We start from the raw sequence: 17,909 nt of genomic DNA, 5'->3' as shown, positions 1-17,909 counted from the left end.
TTCCCTCCCTCTCTGTCTCTCTCTCTGGGGAGCACACCTGCCCTATCGCAAAAACTTAAAAAAAGAAAAGAAAGTGGCATTAGATATGGCAACTGAGAAAGAGCTAGCCATGTGTAGAAGAGTTTCCAGCAGAGGGAACAGCCATTGTGAAGGCTCTGAGGCAGGAACTAGTTTGGTATTTCTAAAACCGGAAGAAACATTGCAGACAAGCATTGCACAAGAGATCAAAGGAGCTACATTTGAGGTGCTTAAACCCTTCGTCGGGGCCCTTTGGCAGTCTTTGAAGCCTGATGATCTCCCCTCAGAATCATGTTTTTAACTTCGTAGGATAAAATATGTAGGAATGCAAAAGAAGCCAATTACATTCAAATATAATTATCAAAATATTTAAAAGCCAAAGTTATAATATAAAATGTAAGTGCTTCTTTATTAACACGTTTTGTGGCAGATCTAATAACTAACTTTGAAGTAGTGATATTTCAAGATACCTGCAGCAGTTGTAACGTGATAAAAATATCTGTGTTTTCTATTGGTGACAAAGTCACAGCTTCTGCTAATACTGCTGAGATTTTCTGCATGACTCAATGGAATGCTACACTTAATTAGAGGCTGTAAAAATAAGGATATGGTTCCCCACCCACCCATTCATAATCACAGATCCCCCGCAGGAGTTTGTGGCCTCTGTGGTCCAAAGATCGGGACTAAATCGTGCAGGGCTTTGGTAGACCATGGTGGATGTTAGACTTGCAACAGGAAGCCTCTAGGGAATTTTAAGCAAGAGAAGCGGTGTGATCCGCTTGCTGCTGTGTAAAAACTGGTCTCTAGCATAACAGGAATGGAAGAATGAGAAAGTGAGGTTCTTCCATGGTTCAGGTGAAAGATGAGGTCTTGGGACCAGCAGTTAGCGTAATGGCTATGTCGCTGGACTCCCACGTAGTCAACTGCGGTTCGAGTCCCGGACCCAGTGGCTTAAACTCACGCCGGGCACGTGTGCGTGCGTGCTCAAGATCCCAAGAGGAGAATGGAGGAGAAGGGATTGCAGCGTGGCCATCCCCCCTGGGGGGTGATCTCTCGCATTCTTTCTCTATGTCTCTCTCTGTCTGTCTGGCGAGCGCACGCGCCCTATAGCGAAAACCTCTCCAAAAAAATAAAAAAGAAAGATGAGAAGGTCTTGGAAAATAGTAGTGGTACTAGAGAGAGAATTGTGAGCATATTTAAGATGTATTCCAGAAAAACTGACAGGACTTGCTGAAAAATTAGATAGGAGTGGCCAGAGAGTGAAGGAAGGGAGAAATAAGGATGGTAGATGGTACTGGGGTTGGTGATGAGAGCTGGCAGGTGTTGGTATTGCCATGTGCTGGTATGGGCCAACCTGGGAAAAGGATCATTTTGAGAGAGAATGGAGGTAGTCCACGGGAATCCTGTGTTCCACTGCACCATTATTAAGTTTCAGAGGACAATTGCATAAATGGAGTGACACCAAGGAAGCAGCTGGATACATGAGTCTGGAGCGCAGTAGAGGGTTGGCCTGAAGGAGACTATGAACACTCTTTAGTTAGACCTGATGTTTCGAGCAGAACTGGGAACTTAAAAGTTCTATGACATCGCACCGACAACTAGAGAGGGTCCTTCAGCACTGCCCTCAAAGCCACCCTCCCTCACTCCATTCTGGGAAACTCCCATTGTTGACTCCTCCACTGGAGAGGGACAGAACTTGATGAAGATCACACAGCATTTGGGGAACTCAAAACGGGGGGCAACTGGAAGCAGCGTCCTGTCTCCGGCGTCCACGCTCCTGTTTTATCCCTAGCATGGTGCTGCTTCTCCAGCTGGATCCATTGCAGAAGTGGACAAAAATTAGGATCAAGAGTTCGTGTAGTGAAAAAGCAAGCTGAAGGAGAAGGTGGAAAGAGCCCTAGGCTGGAGATTTCAAATACTGGCTCATCTACCATGTAACCTTGAACAAGTAACTTAACCTCACCTCAAAATAGGAATAATAGCACTGCCTGGTGTTATTAAATTTGTAAAAAATATCTGGCATGTAACAGGCATTTAGTACATAATGTTGGTCGAACTAGAGCTATGTAATTTTTCATGGAAATTTGGAATTGTACTTGTCTCAACCATTTCAAGGTAGTTTTCTTCTAGGAAAAAAATATAGTAATTTGTGATTAAAACAGTACAAAGGACCTTCAATAATTTACTGGATTTCTTATGCTATTTTATGACTTACAGAAAAGTAGATGGTATTCCATGGTTATTTACATCTTTGGAAAAAAATAGTAACTTGAATAGTAACTTCAGCCTTTTCTTCTTGCAGCAACAAAACAATGTGTAGATTTCTATTGGGAACCTAAAAAGAGAGATATATAAGATATGCTTTTCAGGACTAACAGGTGGCATGGTGGTTAAGCTGGCTAGATCTCTAATGGCCAAGCCCACAGTTCAAGTCACAGACTTGGAGGCCAGAAAATCACACCACGCACACGTGCATGCATATCCAAAACGCCAAGGGGAGAATAAAAGAGGGGATTGTGACATGGTCATCTCCCCTAGGGGATTATTTCTCACTTTCTCTCTCTGTGTCTCTCTCTGCAATGAGCAAAATGCACCCTACAGCAAAAAAGAAAAAAGAAAAAAAGAAAAAGAAAAACAGGAAAGAAATGCTTTCTCTAGTCTAGAAAGCTAAAAAAAAAAAAAATTAATGACTCGATGTGTACACACTAACAAATTTCTCTTTTCCAGTCCACTTAATTAGTCTAACTATAAGATCATTTCTGTCATGGCTACTGGAATCTCAGATATTTATTTGTTTATTTTCATTAAACATCTATGATGTCCCAGCACGGTTCTTAGATCACAGCATACAAGACTGAATAGAAACGAAGTCCCTGCCGTCGTGAAGCTCACATTGAAGTGGGTAGCGGTAGTGGGCAAGTGGAGGCCAGCAGATGGCATGGCGGTTACGTCACTGGACTCCCATATGGCCCACCGTGGTTCAACTTGAAAATCACGTTGGGCACATGTGCATGTGTGCCCAAGAACCCAGGAGAAGAATGGAGGAGAAGGGATTGTGTCTTGGCCATCCCCCATGGGGGTGATTTCTTACTTTTCCTCTCACTGTCTCCATCTCTATCTCTCTCTAGTGAGTACATGCACCCTAAGGTGAAAAACCCCTAAAAAAATAAAAAGAGTGAAAAAAAGAAAAATTAAAAATAAATAAATAAATGGGCCAGTAGAGTTGCCACGGGTGCGGCTAAAACCATCCCAGCAACTCAGAAGACTGAGGCAGAAGGATCGTGACACAGCAAGACCCTGTCTTTAGGTAAACAGACAAATAGCTTCTCTTCAGAGAGCACTGCATGCACTATAGAAAAAAAGCTGGGATGGGAGAGTATAATGTTCACAGACTGGAGTGTTTTCTTTCTTTCTTTCTTTTTTTTAAGAGCAGTTTTTGCTATAGGCGCGTGTGCTCGCCAGAAAGACAGAGAGACAGTGAGAAATCACCTCCCAGGGGAGGGGGATGGCCATGCCACAATCCTTTCTTCATTCTGCTCTCAGGATTGTCACACGTACCCAGCATGAATTTAAACCGCCAGGTCTGGGGCTCAAACCCCACAGTCAACTATGTGGGAGTCCAGTGACGTAAACATTATGCCATCTGCTGGTCCCTAGAGTGTTTTCTTTTTTTTTTTTTTTTTGGGGGGGTTTTTTGTTTTGGGTGCGCTCGCCAGACAGAGACAGAGAGATAGAAAGTGAGAAATCACCCCCCAAGGGGGATGGCCACACTGCAATCCCTTCTCCTCCATTCTCCTCTCGGGATCTTGGGCACGCACAGGCGCCCAGCGTGAGTTTTAAGCCACCGGGTCCGGGACTCGAACCGCAGTCGACTACATGGGAGTCCAGTGACATAGCCATTATGCTAACTGCTGGTCCCCTCTAGAGTGTTTTCAATGAGATGTGTTTTGAGCTGAGATCTAAATGATGAGAAGCCAACTGAGCAAAGCCCATTCCCCAGAAGGTTGAAAATGAAGGGGGAGGGACAAGCAGATGATGTAATGGTTACTTTGTTGGACTCCCACGTAGTTGATCATGGTTCAAGTCCTGGACCCGGCAGCTTACAACTCATGCTCTGTGTGTGCATGTGCGCGTGTGTGTGTGTGTGTGTGTGCCCAAGATCCCAAGAGAAGAGTGGAGGAGAAGGGACTGTAACGTGGTCATCCTCTCCGAGGGATGATTTCTCACTTCCTGTCTGTCTCTCCAGTGAGCACATGTGCCCTATAGCAAAAATCTGTCTCTGAAAAAGAAAGAAAAGGGGGAGAGATAGGTGAAGATATGGTCAGAGTGGTAGGAAGGGATAAGACCAGGCCTCGTTGTCACTAGTAGGATAGACTTTATACTAACCATTGGAGAATTTTGAGCAAAGATGCAACATTATCTGATTCATAGTTCTTTTTCTTTTCATTTTTCTTTTTCTTTTTCTTTTTTTTTTTTTTTTTTTAGAGATTTTCGAGATTCATTCGCTCACCAGAAAGACAGAGAAAGATAGAGAGACAGAAAGCAAGAAATCACCCCTCCAGGGGGAGGGCCACGCTGCAATCCCTTCTCCTCCATTCTCCTCCCAGGATCTTGGGCATGCACGCACGCACGCACGCACACGCACCCAGCCTGAGTTTAAGCCACCGGGTCCGGGACTCAAACTGCGGTCAACTATGTGGGAGTCCAGTGACATAGCCATTACGCCAATTGCTGGTTCCTTTCTTTTCATTTTTCTGCAGGGCTCGTGTGCTCACTGGCAAGAGACAGAGAGAGAGAAAGAAAGTGAGAAATGATCCCCAAGGAGGGATGGCCACACCTCAGTCCCTTCTCCTTCATTCTCCTCTTGGGATTTTGGACATGCACGCACATACGCCCAGCATATTTATCAAGCCACCAGGTCGTGACTCAAACATGGAATTTACCATGCAGGATCCACCCTCCTTAACCACCACACCTCCTGGCTGGCCTGATCTGATTTATATTTCTACAAATTCACTTGGACAGTTGTTTGGGGACTGGCCTGTGAGGTGGCCCAAGTAGAAGCAGGCAGGCTATAGATGGCGGTGACCCAGACTGGGGTGGTGGCAGGGAGGTGGAGAGAAAAGGACAGAGTCCAGCTGTGTGCTGAAAGCAATGCCAGGAACACTGACTGTGTGGAGGAAGACACAGAAAGAACTAGGATGACCAAGCAACTGGGTGGGTGGTGGTGTCATTTACTGATATGGAGAAGACTTGGAAAAAGAGTCGTGAGGTGCGTGCTCTATCAAGAGTTATGTTTTGGAGAGATTAAGTTTGAGTTGTCCATTAGTCATCTTAGTGGAAATGTTGACCAAGTTGTTGAATATGCATCTCTAGGGCTTCGGAGAGGGGCTGGGGCATGAGCAAACCCTCTGATAAGCCCTCAGTTGAAGTGAATTGCTTGAAGCCTGTTTTCACAGTTCTTTGGAGCAGACATCACCCTAGGTCACCCGGAGTCAGAATTCCCTTCTTTGTGACTTCAGATGTCCCAGAAACCCATTGGCAGACTGGAGTGTAGGGATTTTAAACACTATCTGGTTTTGTTCTCGCTTCAGTTTTTCAAGTTTCAGATTTCATCTTGCGTTTTAAATCATGCAAACGACCTGTCACTTCCCTTCTAATCATCACACTGCCCCTTTCACATTCCAGCTCCCCAGACAAGTGAGAGAATTTGGTGTAGAATGACTATGTTGGGCTTCCGGAATGAGACCCATCTCCAGAAAGGCACGTGCTTGGTTAATAATGCTGCCAAGTATGGGTTAACAAGAGACACTCAGATAAGCCCAAGTTAGTAAACCTAGGAAGACCATGCCATCTTTTCTTCTTCCAGCTCCATACATTTTTTGTGGTTTCCCTTCTATTAGTTTCTTTCATTCTCACGATGGTTTCTCATTAAGAAGATTCATGGGGAAGGCTGTAATCGATCAGAGCTATTAGCCACCAGAGTGTAATCTGGTTCTAGCACAGACTGACCTGCGTGGTGTCCTGTCTACCTTGGGGATTTAAGCTGATTAACTTGGAGCCCGGGAGGCAGAATCTCATGTCCTTCAGCATTGCACCCCCTTCACTTGCACCCACCGGTAAGAGATTTCACATGTTGATGTTGTAATTAGATCTGAGCCCACAGTTAACCCTCCTTGAAAGGAGCCATTGGTGCCTGGCTCACCTTGATACCTGTTTACAGAGAGTGCTACTTTAATCCCCTCTAGGGCCTCAGGCCCTCAGGTAATGATTACAATGGGTCTCTGGTTTGTTTGTTTGTTTGTTTGTTGTCACTTATTTCCAAGAGCAGATTGATCTCAGGGTTCGGGATCAATTTAGTGATTGGAGTGAGATTTCCACAGAACAGGCAGCTCACTGCCAGGGCTCTCACAGCATGGTCTCTGCTTCATGTTTTTGATAGAACCAGAGAACGAGGTAAGAAAGGTGGCCTGGGCTGCCCATGGAGGCCCTGGTAGCCACATGGGTGGGCCTGCCAGATACAAGAGGCCAAGCGAACTACTACCCTCAGCCTTTGGCTTTGGTTTTTTTGTTTTGTTTGTTTGTTTGTCTTTAAAGAAGACAGCTAACCATCACATATACGCTGAAGGCTAAAGCTTCTTCAAGAATCTTATTTCAGCTACAATAGCTGTCCATGAGTGGCAGGATAAATGTGAATCCTACACCAAGGGAAGAAGTAAATATTCTTCCTTGTACCGGGAAGAACAGTTAAGGTGTGATCATCCTGCTCCCCTGTGCCCACTTGCCCACCCCATGTTTTGCTAAGAATGATGGTAGAGTAGTTATGGCTACCGTCTTTGGAACGAGGCTACATGGACCAAAGCCAAGGCCAATCTTGTACAATGTCTTTAACTTCTCTGTGCCTTGTTTTTATTATCTATAAAACGGTGGTAATAATAATGATGGTGCTTTCCAAGATTATGGAGAAGTAAATGAATTATTACACATAGCATGTAAAATAATGCTTGGGCATATGGTCAGGGCTCAGGAAACACAAGCTATTGTCATCCATTCCGCATTCATTCAGCGCCTGCTTTATGGCAGGCACTAGGGTCGACGCCACGATGGGAAGGGGAGGTCGGGCGGGAAAAGGCACACGTAAACAAGGCTGCCGTCTGCTCTCCTGCTCTTCAGCATATGTACGGGAGGTGAAGATCCCACCGCAGCCCGTGCTCTACTCAGTGCAGAGTGTGTGTTACCGACGAGAGAGGCAGGAGGCATGCTGAAGCCAGAAATGTAACAGAGCAATAATGGAGGAGATCAGCTTTTTGTCTCTCATGAATCAAGGCAAAACGCATGATAACGTAGCTGGCGTTAAACCAGAAATTGGACCCTACTGTCATTTGGTAAAAATAATTCACATAAACAGAACAGAAGCCAAAGAAAATCTTCTAAAACTACCTGATAACATCCCAGTCCACCATCCAAACATTTAGCTACCTGATGTACCCAAAAAGAGAGATCCCCCAGGTGAAGATTTGCAGAAACCTAGCTCACACACATACAAATCCCATTTTGTCAAAAAGGAAATGGAGATATGCAAAGCAAGGAACAAAAAGAGGAGATTCATTTGAATCCCACGTCAAGTATCTACTTACTGTCTATCCTTAGGCAGGTTATAAAACTTTCTCTCTCTCTCTCTCTTTTTTTTTTTTTTTAGGTTTTTGCCACAGAGCAATTGCACTCGCTACAGATATAGAGAGACAGAGAGAAGGAAAGCGAGAAATCACCCCCAGGGGGATGGCCACACCACAATCCTTTCTCCTCCACTCTCCTCTTGGGATTTGGGGGCATGATTCATGCATGCACATGTGCCTGATATGATTTTCAAGGTGCTGGGTCTGGGACTTGAACCATGGTTAACCATGTGGGAGTCCAGTGCTTTAACCACCATGCCACTTGCTGGTCCCTGTAAATTTTCTATTCGCCAGTGTCTGCATCCTTGAAAAGAAAATACTCTTAGCATCTATTCCCAGAAGTGTGAGATATTGCATAATAAACCTGAAGCTTCTAGCACAGGCCTGCCCACTCATAGCTCAGTAATGGTTTTCTTACTCTCTCCCCTAACCACTCATCTCTCCCAGAGCTCTCGCTCTGTGTGTGTATGTCTGTCTGCCTCTTTCTGGCTGTATATTTTGTACGCAAGTAATATGTGCATATCTATTTGTAAAGGTAGTCCATGCTAAATGGTTGCGAATGCCAGATACAGTGTGGGAAGAGGGAGGGTGAAGGAGTAGAGTCTGAGGAAGGACATTAGAGAGAAAGGTGGAGAGGCAAGACATTTATGGGACAAAGAAATGGGTTATTATCTGTTGAGCAATAACATTGTAGTATCAACTGGACCCATGCAAAATGTACACATGTTGGAATTTTCACTTTGCAAGCTAAGTAACGTGATTGAATGTATAAAAGAAATTGAAATAATAATTTAAAAAATAAAAATAAGAAAAATAAAAAAGTAGTACATGTTGGGACCAGCAGATGGCATAATGGTTACGTTGCTGGACTCCCACATGGTCGACCTCAGTTTGAGCCCCGAACTGGGCAGCTTGTAAAGAATAAGCCGAGATCCAAACCGCCCTCGCCCACCTCAGCCCCCTGCCTGCCAAATTAGTGTCTGTATAATGCGGAATCTGGGTACTTAGTAATCACGGACATATAACAGCCCAAAAATATGTTAGGAATACAAAAGATTGAAGAACAATTAGAAAACAGGACACTGGGAATTTCTAGGTTGTCTTTGCACATTTATTTTATATCAGCCAGAGATAAATTAATATTGGATTGTTGGAAAAGTCATAGTGCATTTTTTCTGTTTTCCTATGCAAAAATGTGTCATGACTTTTTCAACGACTCAATCATTACCTCCTTCCCTATCTTAGCTGTTTCGCTGGGTGGTGTCAAGGGCCACATAATGAAGTACTAAATTATTTTTAATAAAACATGTCCAGAGGCTGGGGCCAGCAGATGGTATAGTGATTACGTCGCTGGACTCCCACGTGGCCAACCACTGTTCAAGTCCTAGACCAAGTGGCTTGAAACTCCAACCAGGTGCATGTGTATGCGTGCCTAGGATCCCAAGAAGAAAGTGGAGGAGAAGGGATTGCAGCGTGGCCATCCCTCCGGGGGGGGGGTTATTTCTTGTTTTCCCTCTCTCTGTCTCTGCCTTTTTCTCTCTGGTTAGCACAGATGCCCTAAGGGGGGGGGAGTCCAGGGAGCTAGCAGGTGGCCTGGTGGTCAAGGTGCTGGACTCCCATATGGCTAACCGCTGTTCAAGCCCTAGACCTGGCCACTTGCTTTCTCACTTTCCTTCCCTCTCTCTCTATCTCTCTCTGGTAAGTGCATGTGCCCTATAGCAAATTTTAAAGAAATAATAATGAAATAAAATAATTTTTTAAAAAATAAAATAAAACATGTCTAGAATTCTCACTGACGAGGGACAGTGGCACACCCTGGACCCACTGCTTGGCAGGCCAAGACCACACGCAAGGCCCAGCTTATTCCCAGACCACTCTACGGTGCCAAGCATGGTGGTGCCCACTGTGGTCCCAGCTTCTCAGGAGTCCAGGGCAGGAGGAAACCCTGGCACAGGGAAGCCCTGTCTTCAGGAGTCCAGGGCAGGAGGAAACCCTGGCATAGGGAAGCCCTGTCTATGTCACCACACACACACACACACACACACACACATACACACACATACACACATGCCACCAATAAAAATAAAAAAGAAGGAAGCGGCGCCTTGGCCAGGAAGGTCAGGGTGTGCTTTGCCACATGGGTAGCACATTTACTGAGAGCCTACTATGTCCCAGAAAGGAAGGCAGATAAGAATGCAGCGGGCTTCCTGTCTGCTTCCAGGGAAAATCCATACTATTTAAGAATCTGAATGTCTTAATGTCTCGTGATTTTAATTTCCAAGTATCTCAGTAGTAACACATCTAAATAGGCTTTCTGTCTACTTCCATGGAAAATCCAAACAATGAGGACAATGGAGTTGCTGCAGTTTGGCCACCATTGTTTAAGAGAGCTGAATGTCCTGAAGTCTCACGATTGTAATTCTCAAATAGTTCAACAATAGCGCGTCTGAGTATCTATCGGTAGAGAGGCCCTGCTCCTCTCCTCAGTTCATCTGGATCACCTGAAGCGACCGGTTAACCTTGACAGTTCATCCGGATCACCTGAAGCGACCGGTTGTCCTTGCCAGGCCTGTAGCAAACTGGGATCATCAGCCCCAGTTCTCCCCTCGACTTCATAGCCATACTCCCAATAGTTAGGCAAAACAATAGTACTTAGTAAGAGCTCTTTGAATTTTTTTGAAGCTGCTGAGACGTCTGAGGTGGCATAACAAGACCTGGCAGGGTTAATATCCTTCGTACGTGATCATTTTAGTATTTATATTAAATATGTATAGTGCTGTATTTATCCTCTCAGGTCAACGTCCCATTGTCGGTGCTTTAACTTGTATTCATGTCCACTTTTGCCTTGACTTCTCAGTTACCTCATCCACGTTGAAGGTGGGTTATCCCTGGAAGGTGGTTTGCTGGGCGTTCAAGCAAATGGGTGTGGGAAGGCACTTCCCAGGAAATGCCCTTCTGTGCCTTGGCCTCCTGCCTCTTCTGCTCAGTTCTTGAGGCTATTGTTGCCGCAAAATCTGAGCCCTCACACGGCTCTCGCTTGCCCCTGCAGCTCTCTCCCACCTCTTCCCTTCAGCCTTGAGCAGGGCCTACCTTCCCTTCCGTCTGCAGTCCCTCTACCCTCTATTGTCTGCCCATCATAGTCCCTTCTGTCCCACCAATGGGTTCATATCAGTGCGAGTCCTTGCCACCCCGACTCCCCCGCAGCACTGCTGGGCAGGGTTGGCAGATGGACAGAACTGAGCCCCAGGGCATCAGTGAGGACAGAGTGGAAAACAGGGTCAGCCAGCATGGCTCCCCCACCTCATCACCTGTAATTGGGCCCAGTCCTCCTCTGGACATGTTGGCCTCTGTCATGACTATGTGGGACAGTGAAATGGGAGTGCCAGATTATCTGGGATGTGTTTTACTGCTAATCTAAAGAAAAGCACTAGGCCTCGTTCACAGAGTGAACTGACACAGCGTGAGCACTGGGTTACTATGACCACCTTATCTGGGGGGGATGTTCCAACACCCTCAGTGGACACCTGCAACTTCAGGTGGTACTGATCCTATATAAGTATGGGTGTATCTAAGATACATATACATATATACACCCATATAGGATATAATATGTAATATATATTATATATATATATACACACACACATATATGGTACAAATATATATGTGTGTGTACATATATATGATAAAGTTTAATTTATAAATTAGATATAGTAAGAGATTAACAATAATAATAAGTAGAATAATTATACTATGAATATGGCCTCTCTCTCAAAATAGCTTTTCTGTACTGTACGCACCTGTCTGGGGACTGTGGTTGCCCACAGGTAACTGAAACCACAGAAAGCACATCTGTAGATGAGAGAGGGCTACTGCGAGCTGTGATTCACCGTGTGACGGCAGTTACACCGGAGGGAGGCCCGCAGCCCTGGCTCCTTTCCTGCAGCGACTCTCGTTTTCAGCCTTCCAACAAGCATGACGCTGCCCCCGCCCAGCCAGCATGGTATGCAGTTAGGATGTCAGACGGCCCTGAGTGAGGAGGCTCAGAGTCCTAAAAGCCAGGGAGGGGGTGTTACTGAGTTCACGGAGACCACACGCAGGCTCAGCGATTCCCTGGAAGGAGCCACAGGACCCAGAAGTGCAGTTATACTCACACTTATAGTTAATCATAGCAAAAGGATACAGATTAAAAGCAGCCAAGAAAAAAAGGTGCATGGGGCAAAAATCAAGGAAAGCCAGGCACAAGCCTCAAGGTCCCCTTTCCCAGTGGAGGCACACAGATACGCTTGCTGTTTCCAGCTGTGACCGTGACGGCACATGAGAAGTGTTGTCAATCAGGGGCGCTCATCTGAGTCTTGGGATCTAGGAGTTCTACTGGGGTCGGTGACGTGGGCTGCGAGATTCATGTGACTGACAGCTACTCAGACTGGTGTTCCCCGTAAATCGCGTCATTGACATAAGATCTAGGAGTTCTACTGGGGTCGGTGACGTGGGCTGCGAGATTCATGTGACTGACAGCTACTCAGACTGCAGCCCCAGGAAGGATGGTGTTCCCCGTAAATCGCGTCGTTGACATAAACTATCTGATCAAACTGGTATCGTGGCCCAAGGCTTCAGGCATGCAAAATGCTCTTCTCAGGCACCATGTTATTAGGACTCAGAGCTCATCTCTCAGGAGCCAGAGAAGAGCCAGTCCTGAAAATGACCTTTCTGGGGAATGTGCAGGGCGAGCGACCCAGGCCTGCTGAGCCCCTCCCTGCAGATTCCCAGAGTCAAGGAGCTGGACGGCTCTGGCACATGGCCAGACTTCTCACCCCTCAGCTGCCACCACCCAGGAGAAGCATCCTCACCTTCCACACAGGGTGACTGTGATTCAGAACAGCAGCCACTGGAACCAGCAGGTGGCACTGTGGTTGTGGCACTGGACTCACACGGCTGACCTGAGCATGAGTCTTGGACCCAGTGGCTTGAAACTCAGTCCTGGCACGTGCACATACCTGCCCAAGATCCTGAAAGGAGAGTGGAGAAGGGATTGCAGCATGGCCATCCCCCCGGGGGTGATGTCTTGCTTTCTCTGTGTGTGTGTGTGTGTGTGTGTGTGTCTCCAGTGAGCTCATGTGCTCTATAACAAAAATCTCTCTTAAAAAAAAAAAAATAGCAGCCATTGAAATGTTTGCAAAAAGCAGGTCACCTACAGCAAGGACTCCGTAAATCATCAGTTGCTATCATCATAGCCATTCTTATGCAGGGGCGGGTGTGGGCATGAGCCCGTAATGCTTCCTTGTTATCTGAGAACAGGTCAGAAGCGCCTTTTCCCAAACTCCGAGGACGGAGACTACTTGAGAGCGGTGTGTCTGCACCCCATGTTGACTTGAACTTCTCTCTGCTCTTCCCTGGCAGTGGCTCAGAAACCCCGGCCCCCAGCATGAGAAGCGGACTCTGTTCGGGGACATGGTGTGCTTCTTGTTCATAACGCCCCTGGCCACCATCTCGGGCTGGCTGTGCCTGCGGGGCGCCGTGGACCACCTGCACTTTAGCAGTCGGCTGGAAGCCGTCGGACTGATTGCACTCACTGTCGCACTCTTCACCATTTACCTCTTCTGGACACTCGTGAGTATGACCCGCGGCCGGGGGCCCGGCCAGCTGGAACTGGCAGCTGCCCAGCGGGCACGAGCCATCCCTCCTTCCCTCCTCACCTGTCCGGTAGAAAAGAGGCCTTCAGATAAGGCAGAGTACACGACCTGGGTTATTTACTGCACGTGACTGTGTCCGTGTGTGTACGTGTGTGTGTGTGCATACATGTGTGTATCTATGCTGCTAATAAGAGCACATCGAGTAAAGAAAAAGCCCAGCTCCTGGGCGCCCATCAGTCAGACACACGGCTGGGACGTTTCTCTCCGCTAGCAGTCGGGACGCCACCCGGTGTGAGGCATGGCGCTGGCTCGCTCATGTGTATGCGTCTCGCTTTTGCTGGGTCGGAGCGCATTATGAATGATGCGCCTGGCCATGGTGGCTGTCGCTGCCTGCCAGATCACACGTCCTCCCTGACACAGCCCAGAGTCTTCGCTGGACGTGGCCCGCACCTTGCCTGATGGCCGTCCTTTGGGGGGACACTGACTCTGCCGCCCATAAGAGCACTGGCTTGTCTAGCTGAGGAGCTGCCACCAGAGAAAAGCCGTTTCCCAATACATGTTCCCACGATGCATGAGGAAGGATTTTTAAACATCTCTGTTTTTGACGTTTTTGTTTTACGCAGCAGGTTGATTGTGGGGCGCCAGCTAACAGCACCCACCAAGTGCAGCATGTGATTTGTTTATGTTGTCCTCTGGTGGCCCCCGGAAGGACGTCACTGCCCTCTGGCATATTTTCAGAACCCCAGCCTCTGCTTCCTCGCATTTCTGGCCTTGGCTCATTCCTGCCCTTGGCTGTGGTTTCCAATCAGAGCACGTCCCATTGTTACCCAGTGTGTATTTCCTGTCCGCCGGGACATTCCCATATCCTGTAGCACCGCGCCTGTGGGCACTGCGTGCGGCGCTCCAGCTTCCTCCCTCCCTGTCTCCCAGACCTGGCTGTCAGCGGCCATTTCCCTCTTACTCATGTGGCTCTTCCAGCCCGGCACCTCGGCTCCGTGAGGGCCTTCACACAGCCAGGGTCACGTAGTCTTAGGGAGAGGGACGTGGCTTGAGCCTCGGTGGACAGAGAGTGTTCTAATGCTCAGAACCTATCCGAATCCCCTGTTCTGAGGCTAATGAACCCCCAGAGGAACTATACTGCCTCCTTTAAAAGCCCATGCTTCGCGACCAGCAGATGGCAGAATGGTTACATCGCTGCCCTCCCACATGGTCGACCGTGTTTCGACTCCCAGACCCGGAGGCTTAAAATTCATGCCGGGTGTGTATCCAAGATCCTGGCAGAATGAAGGAGAAGGGATTGCAACATGGCCATCCCCCTGAGGGGTGATTTCTCACTTTCTGTTTCTCTGTCTCTCTAGTGAGCACCCACCCTATAGTTAAAAATCTCTCTCAAAAAGAAGAAAAAGTAAGTCCATGCATCCAGGCCAGCAGGCAGCATGGTGGGTAAGGCAGCTGGGTCCCACATGGTCAACTCCAAGTCCCAGACACAGCGGCTTGAAAAACATGGTGGGTGGGTGCGTGTGCATACATGCCCAAAATCCCAACAGGAGGGAGAAATGGAGACAGGACTGCAGTATGGCCATCCCCTGAGGAGATGCTTCCTCACTTTCCCTCTTGCTCTGTATCTTTCTCTGACAAGTGCACACGCCCTGTAGCCATTTAAAGAAAAAGTTCCATGTCCCCAGAGTGTGTCCTGGTTTATGTGAATCAAACACTGAAGCTGTGTGCTTCTATGTGATGGGAGATGGGTTGGATATAAGATATTAAATAGTCCAACTAGCACTGTCTAACTTGATCAGCTGTGCCTCCTTGGGAACAGCATGTCAGTGTTCTGCGTCCCAGTGTCTCACCTGCACAGGGGAGATGTAAGGGCCATCCCGCCAACCTCTCCCGACACGACGACAGGGAAGTGAGCGTGCAGGGGAAAGAACTGCAGGAGATAATTAAATCTAAGCTTTTACCATATTTACACATTTTCTAGTCTATCTATTAGAATGAACCTAAATACTGTGCCTTCAAAACCAACTTAAGGAGCCACCAGGGGGCATGGTGGTAAAGGCAGCTGGGTCCCACATCACCAGCTACACGGTTCGAGTCCTGGACCCGCCGGCTTGAGAAACACGCTGGATGCATGTGCATGCATGCCCAAAATCCTGAGGGGAGAATGGAGGAATAGAGATTGCAGCAGCCATCCCCCCTGAGGGGTAATTGCTCATTTTTCCTCCTTGTCTCTGTCTCTCTCCCAATAGCATATGTGTCTATAGCCAAAAAAAAAAAATTAAGACCTTCTTGAAAACCTGCCCTTGTAAAGCATACACTTACCTAACAAGAAAGGAAAAAGGTGTGGGGCCAGCAGGTGGCGTGGTGGTTAAGGACTCTGGACTCCCACATGGCTGACCATGGTTTGAGTCCCAGACCTGGTGGCTTGCTTTCTCACTTTCCCTCTCTCTCCCTGTCCCTCTCTAGTCAAATTAAAATAGTAAATAAATAAAGCTAAGTAAAAAATAATTCTTAAGAAAAAAAAAAGAGGGGACCAGCAGGTGGCATGGTGCTTAAGGCACTGGACACTCCCACGTGGACCCTGGTTCAAGTCCTGAATCAGGTGACTTTCTTTCTCACTTTCTCTCTCTCTCTCTCTCTCTCTCTCTCTCTCATCAAATTAAAATAAATGAATGAATGAATAAAATTTTAAGAGAGAAAGGAAAAAGGTGGGGGCGGGCAGAAGGGGAGAATGCAGAACGAAAAGAACAAGCTGGAAAGAAATGGATGTGTCCTGTTTCATCTTCCCTCTCAGGTAAAAGGAAGGTTTTTCTGGGAAAGGTACCTAGACTAGACTCTTCTAGGGAAGTGATAACGTACTTCATTCCAGAAATGTTTCTGAGAACCTCTGGATAGTAAAAAGTGCGTGCTTTGAGAATCCAAAGGCCCTGTGTTTAAACCTAAGATTTTGCATCCTAATAGCTGTATGACTTCAACTAAGATACTTAACCTCGGGACCAGCAGATAGCATAATGGTTGCACTGCTGGACTCCCATGTAGTCTACCGCAGTTCAAGTCCCAGACCTGGCAGCTTAAAACTCATGCCAGGTGCATGTGCGTGTGTGCCCAAAATCCCATAAGGAGAATAGAGGAGAGGGGATTGTGGTGTGGCCATTCCCCCAAGGGGGTAATTTCTTGCTTTTTGTCTCTGTCTCTCCAGCAAGTGCACATGCCCTATAGCAAAAACAAACAAACAAACAAACAAACAGAAAACAACAACAACAACAAAAAAAAACTCTAATAAAAAAGATATGTAACCTCTCCACTCATCCTTCCTCTTACAACAAAAGACGGAGGAAATAATTGGTAATCCTGGGGTCAGTGGGTGATGGTGAAGATTAAGTAGAATTAAAAAAAGAAAAGATGAAGTGGATAACATCTGAGAACACGTATCTGGCTGGCGGGGGTTCCTTCCCATGGCCTCCCTGGGCAGCCCTCTGTGAAATGCAGAGTAGGGAGAGGAAGGCAGGCTGCAGTCCCCTTGGGGGTGTGAAGAGAGCCCTGAAGTCCAGGCAGTGGGTTCCTGAGCAGAGTAACTGCTTCCCAGATAAACGGGAGCAGAGCGGCCGGCCCAGAGCAGCCGTAACTCAGATGCTGACAGCACTTGGAAACTGCCCTGCGGCGGGAGCCCATTGTAAACAAGCTGTCAGGCTTAAGGAGAATACGCTGTGAAAATGTCTTAGATAAACAAACACCGTGTCAGTCCAAGCCCTCCTTCCTGGAAGGGCCTTGACGCTGGTGCTCTGAAGAGGGACCAGCAGGTTCACAGTGCCTTTGGAGTTCCTCACAGGCTCACTCCACCCCAGGGCCCAGGCTGGATGGGGTGCCCTGCCCTTGGGAACCCACTGTGTTCCAGTGGCACCTCTAGGACCCCAGGGACCAAGGTCTCAGCCCTTCCATCCCAAGAGCTCAGGGAAGAGGTGCCCCAGAAAGGTGCTGTGCATCCCACCAATGATGTGAAGTCCGTGGACAGCTGCCGGGAGGGCTGGGTGAGAACTGGGTCCACACGAAGCCCGAAGAGCTGTCCAGAGGGACTCGGTGTGAGCCCCAGTGCAGACCTGCAAGATCAGGGCTGGGGTGCAGGGAGGTCACCCGCCCACGGCAGCACAGCGGCCAGTGCCCGCACAGCCACGCCATGAGTGACCTGCTTCCTCGAAGGCCAACTGCCAGCTCTCAGTCTCGTTATAAAGCTGTTGGGGGTGGGACAGCGGGTGGCATAGCAGTGAAGGCACTGGACTCCCACATGGCCAATCGTGGTTTGAGTCCTGGATCTGGTGGCTTGAAACTCACACCAGACAGATGAGTGTGCACACCCAAAATCCTGGGAGGAGAATGGAGAAGAGAGATTGTGGCAGTCATCCCCCCGGGGGGTGACTTCTCACTTTCCCTCACTGTCTCTCTCCAGCAACCACATGCACCCTGTGGCAAAAAACCTTACATAAATAAATATTTTTTAAAAAAACTTAAAACAGGGAACCAGCAGTTAGCGTAACGGCTATGTCGCTGGACTCCCACGTAGTCGACCGCGGTTCGTGTCCCGGAG

General features: G+C 47.7%; 1 protein-coding gene across 2 annotated transcripts in view; it reads left to right on the top strand.

Annotated features, from left to right (window-relative positions):
- MARCHF3 (membrane associated ring-CH-type finger 3) overlaps positions 1 to 17,909 on the top strand; it is a 225,392-nt gene that overhangs the window by 201,575 nt on the left and 5,908 nt on the right. For both annotated transcript variants that reach the window (XM_006145534.3, XM_006145533.3), the window contains one exon: positions 13,095 to 13,304. In XM_006145534.3, the coding sequence (XP_006145596.1) occupies positions 13,095 to 13,304 (210 nt within the window). The remainder of the gene's footprint in view (positions 1 to 13,094; positions 13,305 to 17,909) is intronic.

The sequence above is a fragment of the Tupaia chinensis genome, unplaced genomic scaffold, assembly GCF_000334495.1.
Source record: "Tupaia chinensis unplaced genomic scaffold, TupChi_1.0 Scaffold000152_1, whole genome shotgun sequence".
NCBI classification, from domain to species: Eukaryota; Metazoa; Chordata; class Mammalia; order Scandentia; family Tupaiidae; genus Tupaia; species Tupaia belangeri.
This window is presented reverse-complemented; position numbering and strand designations above follow the sequence as displayed.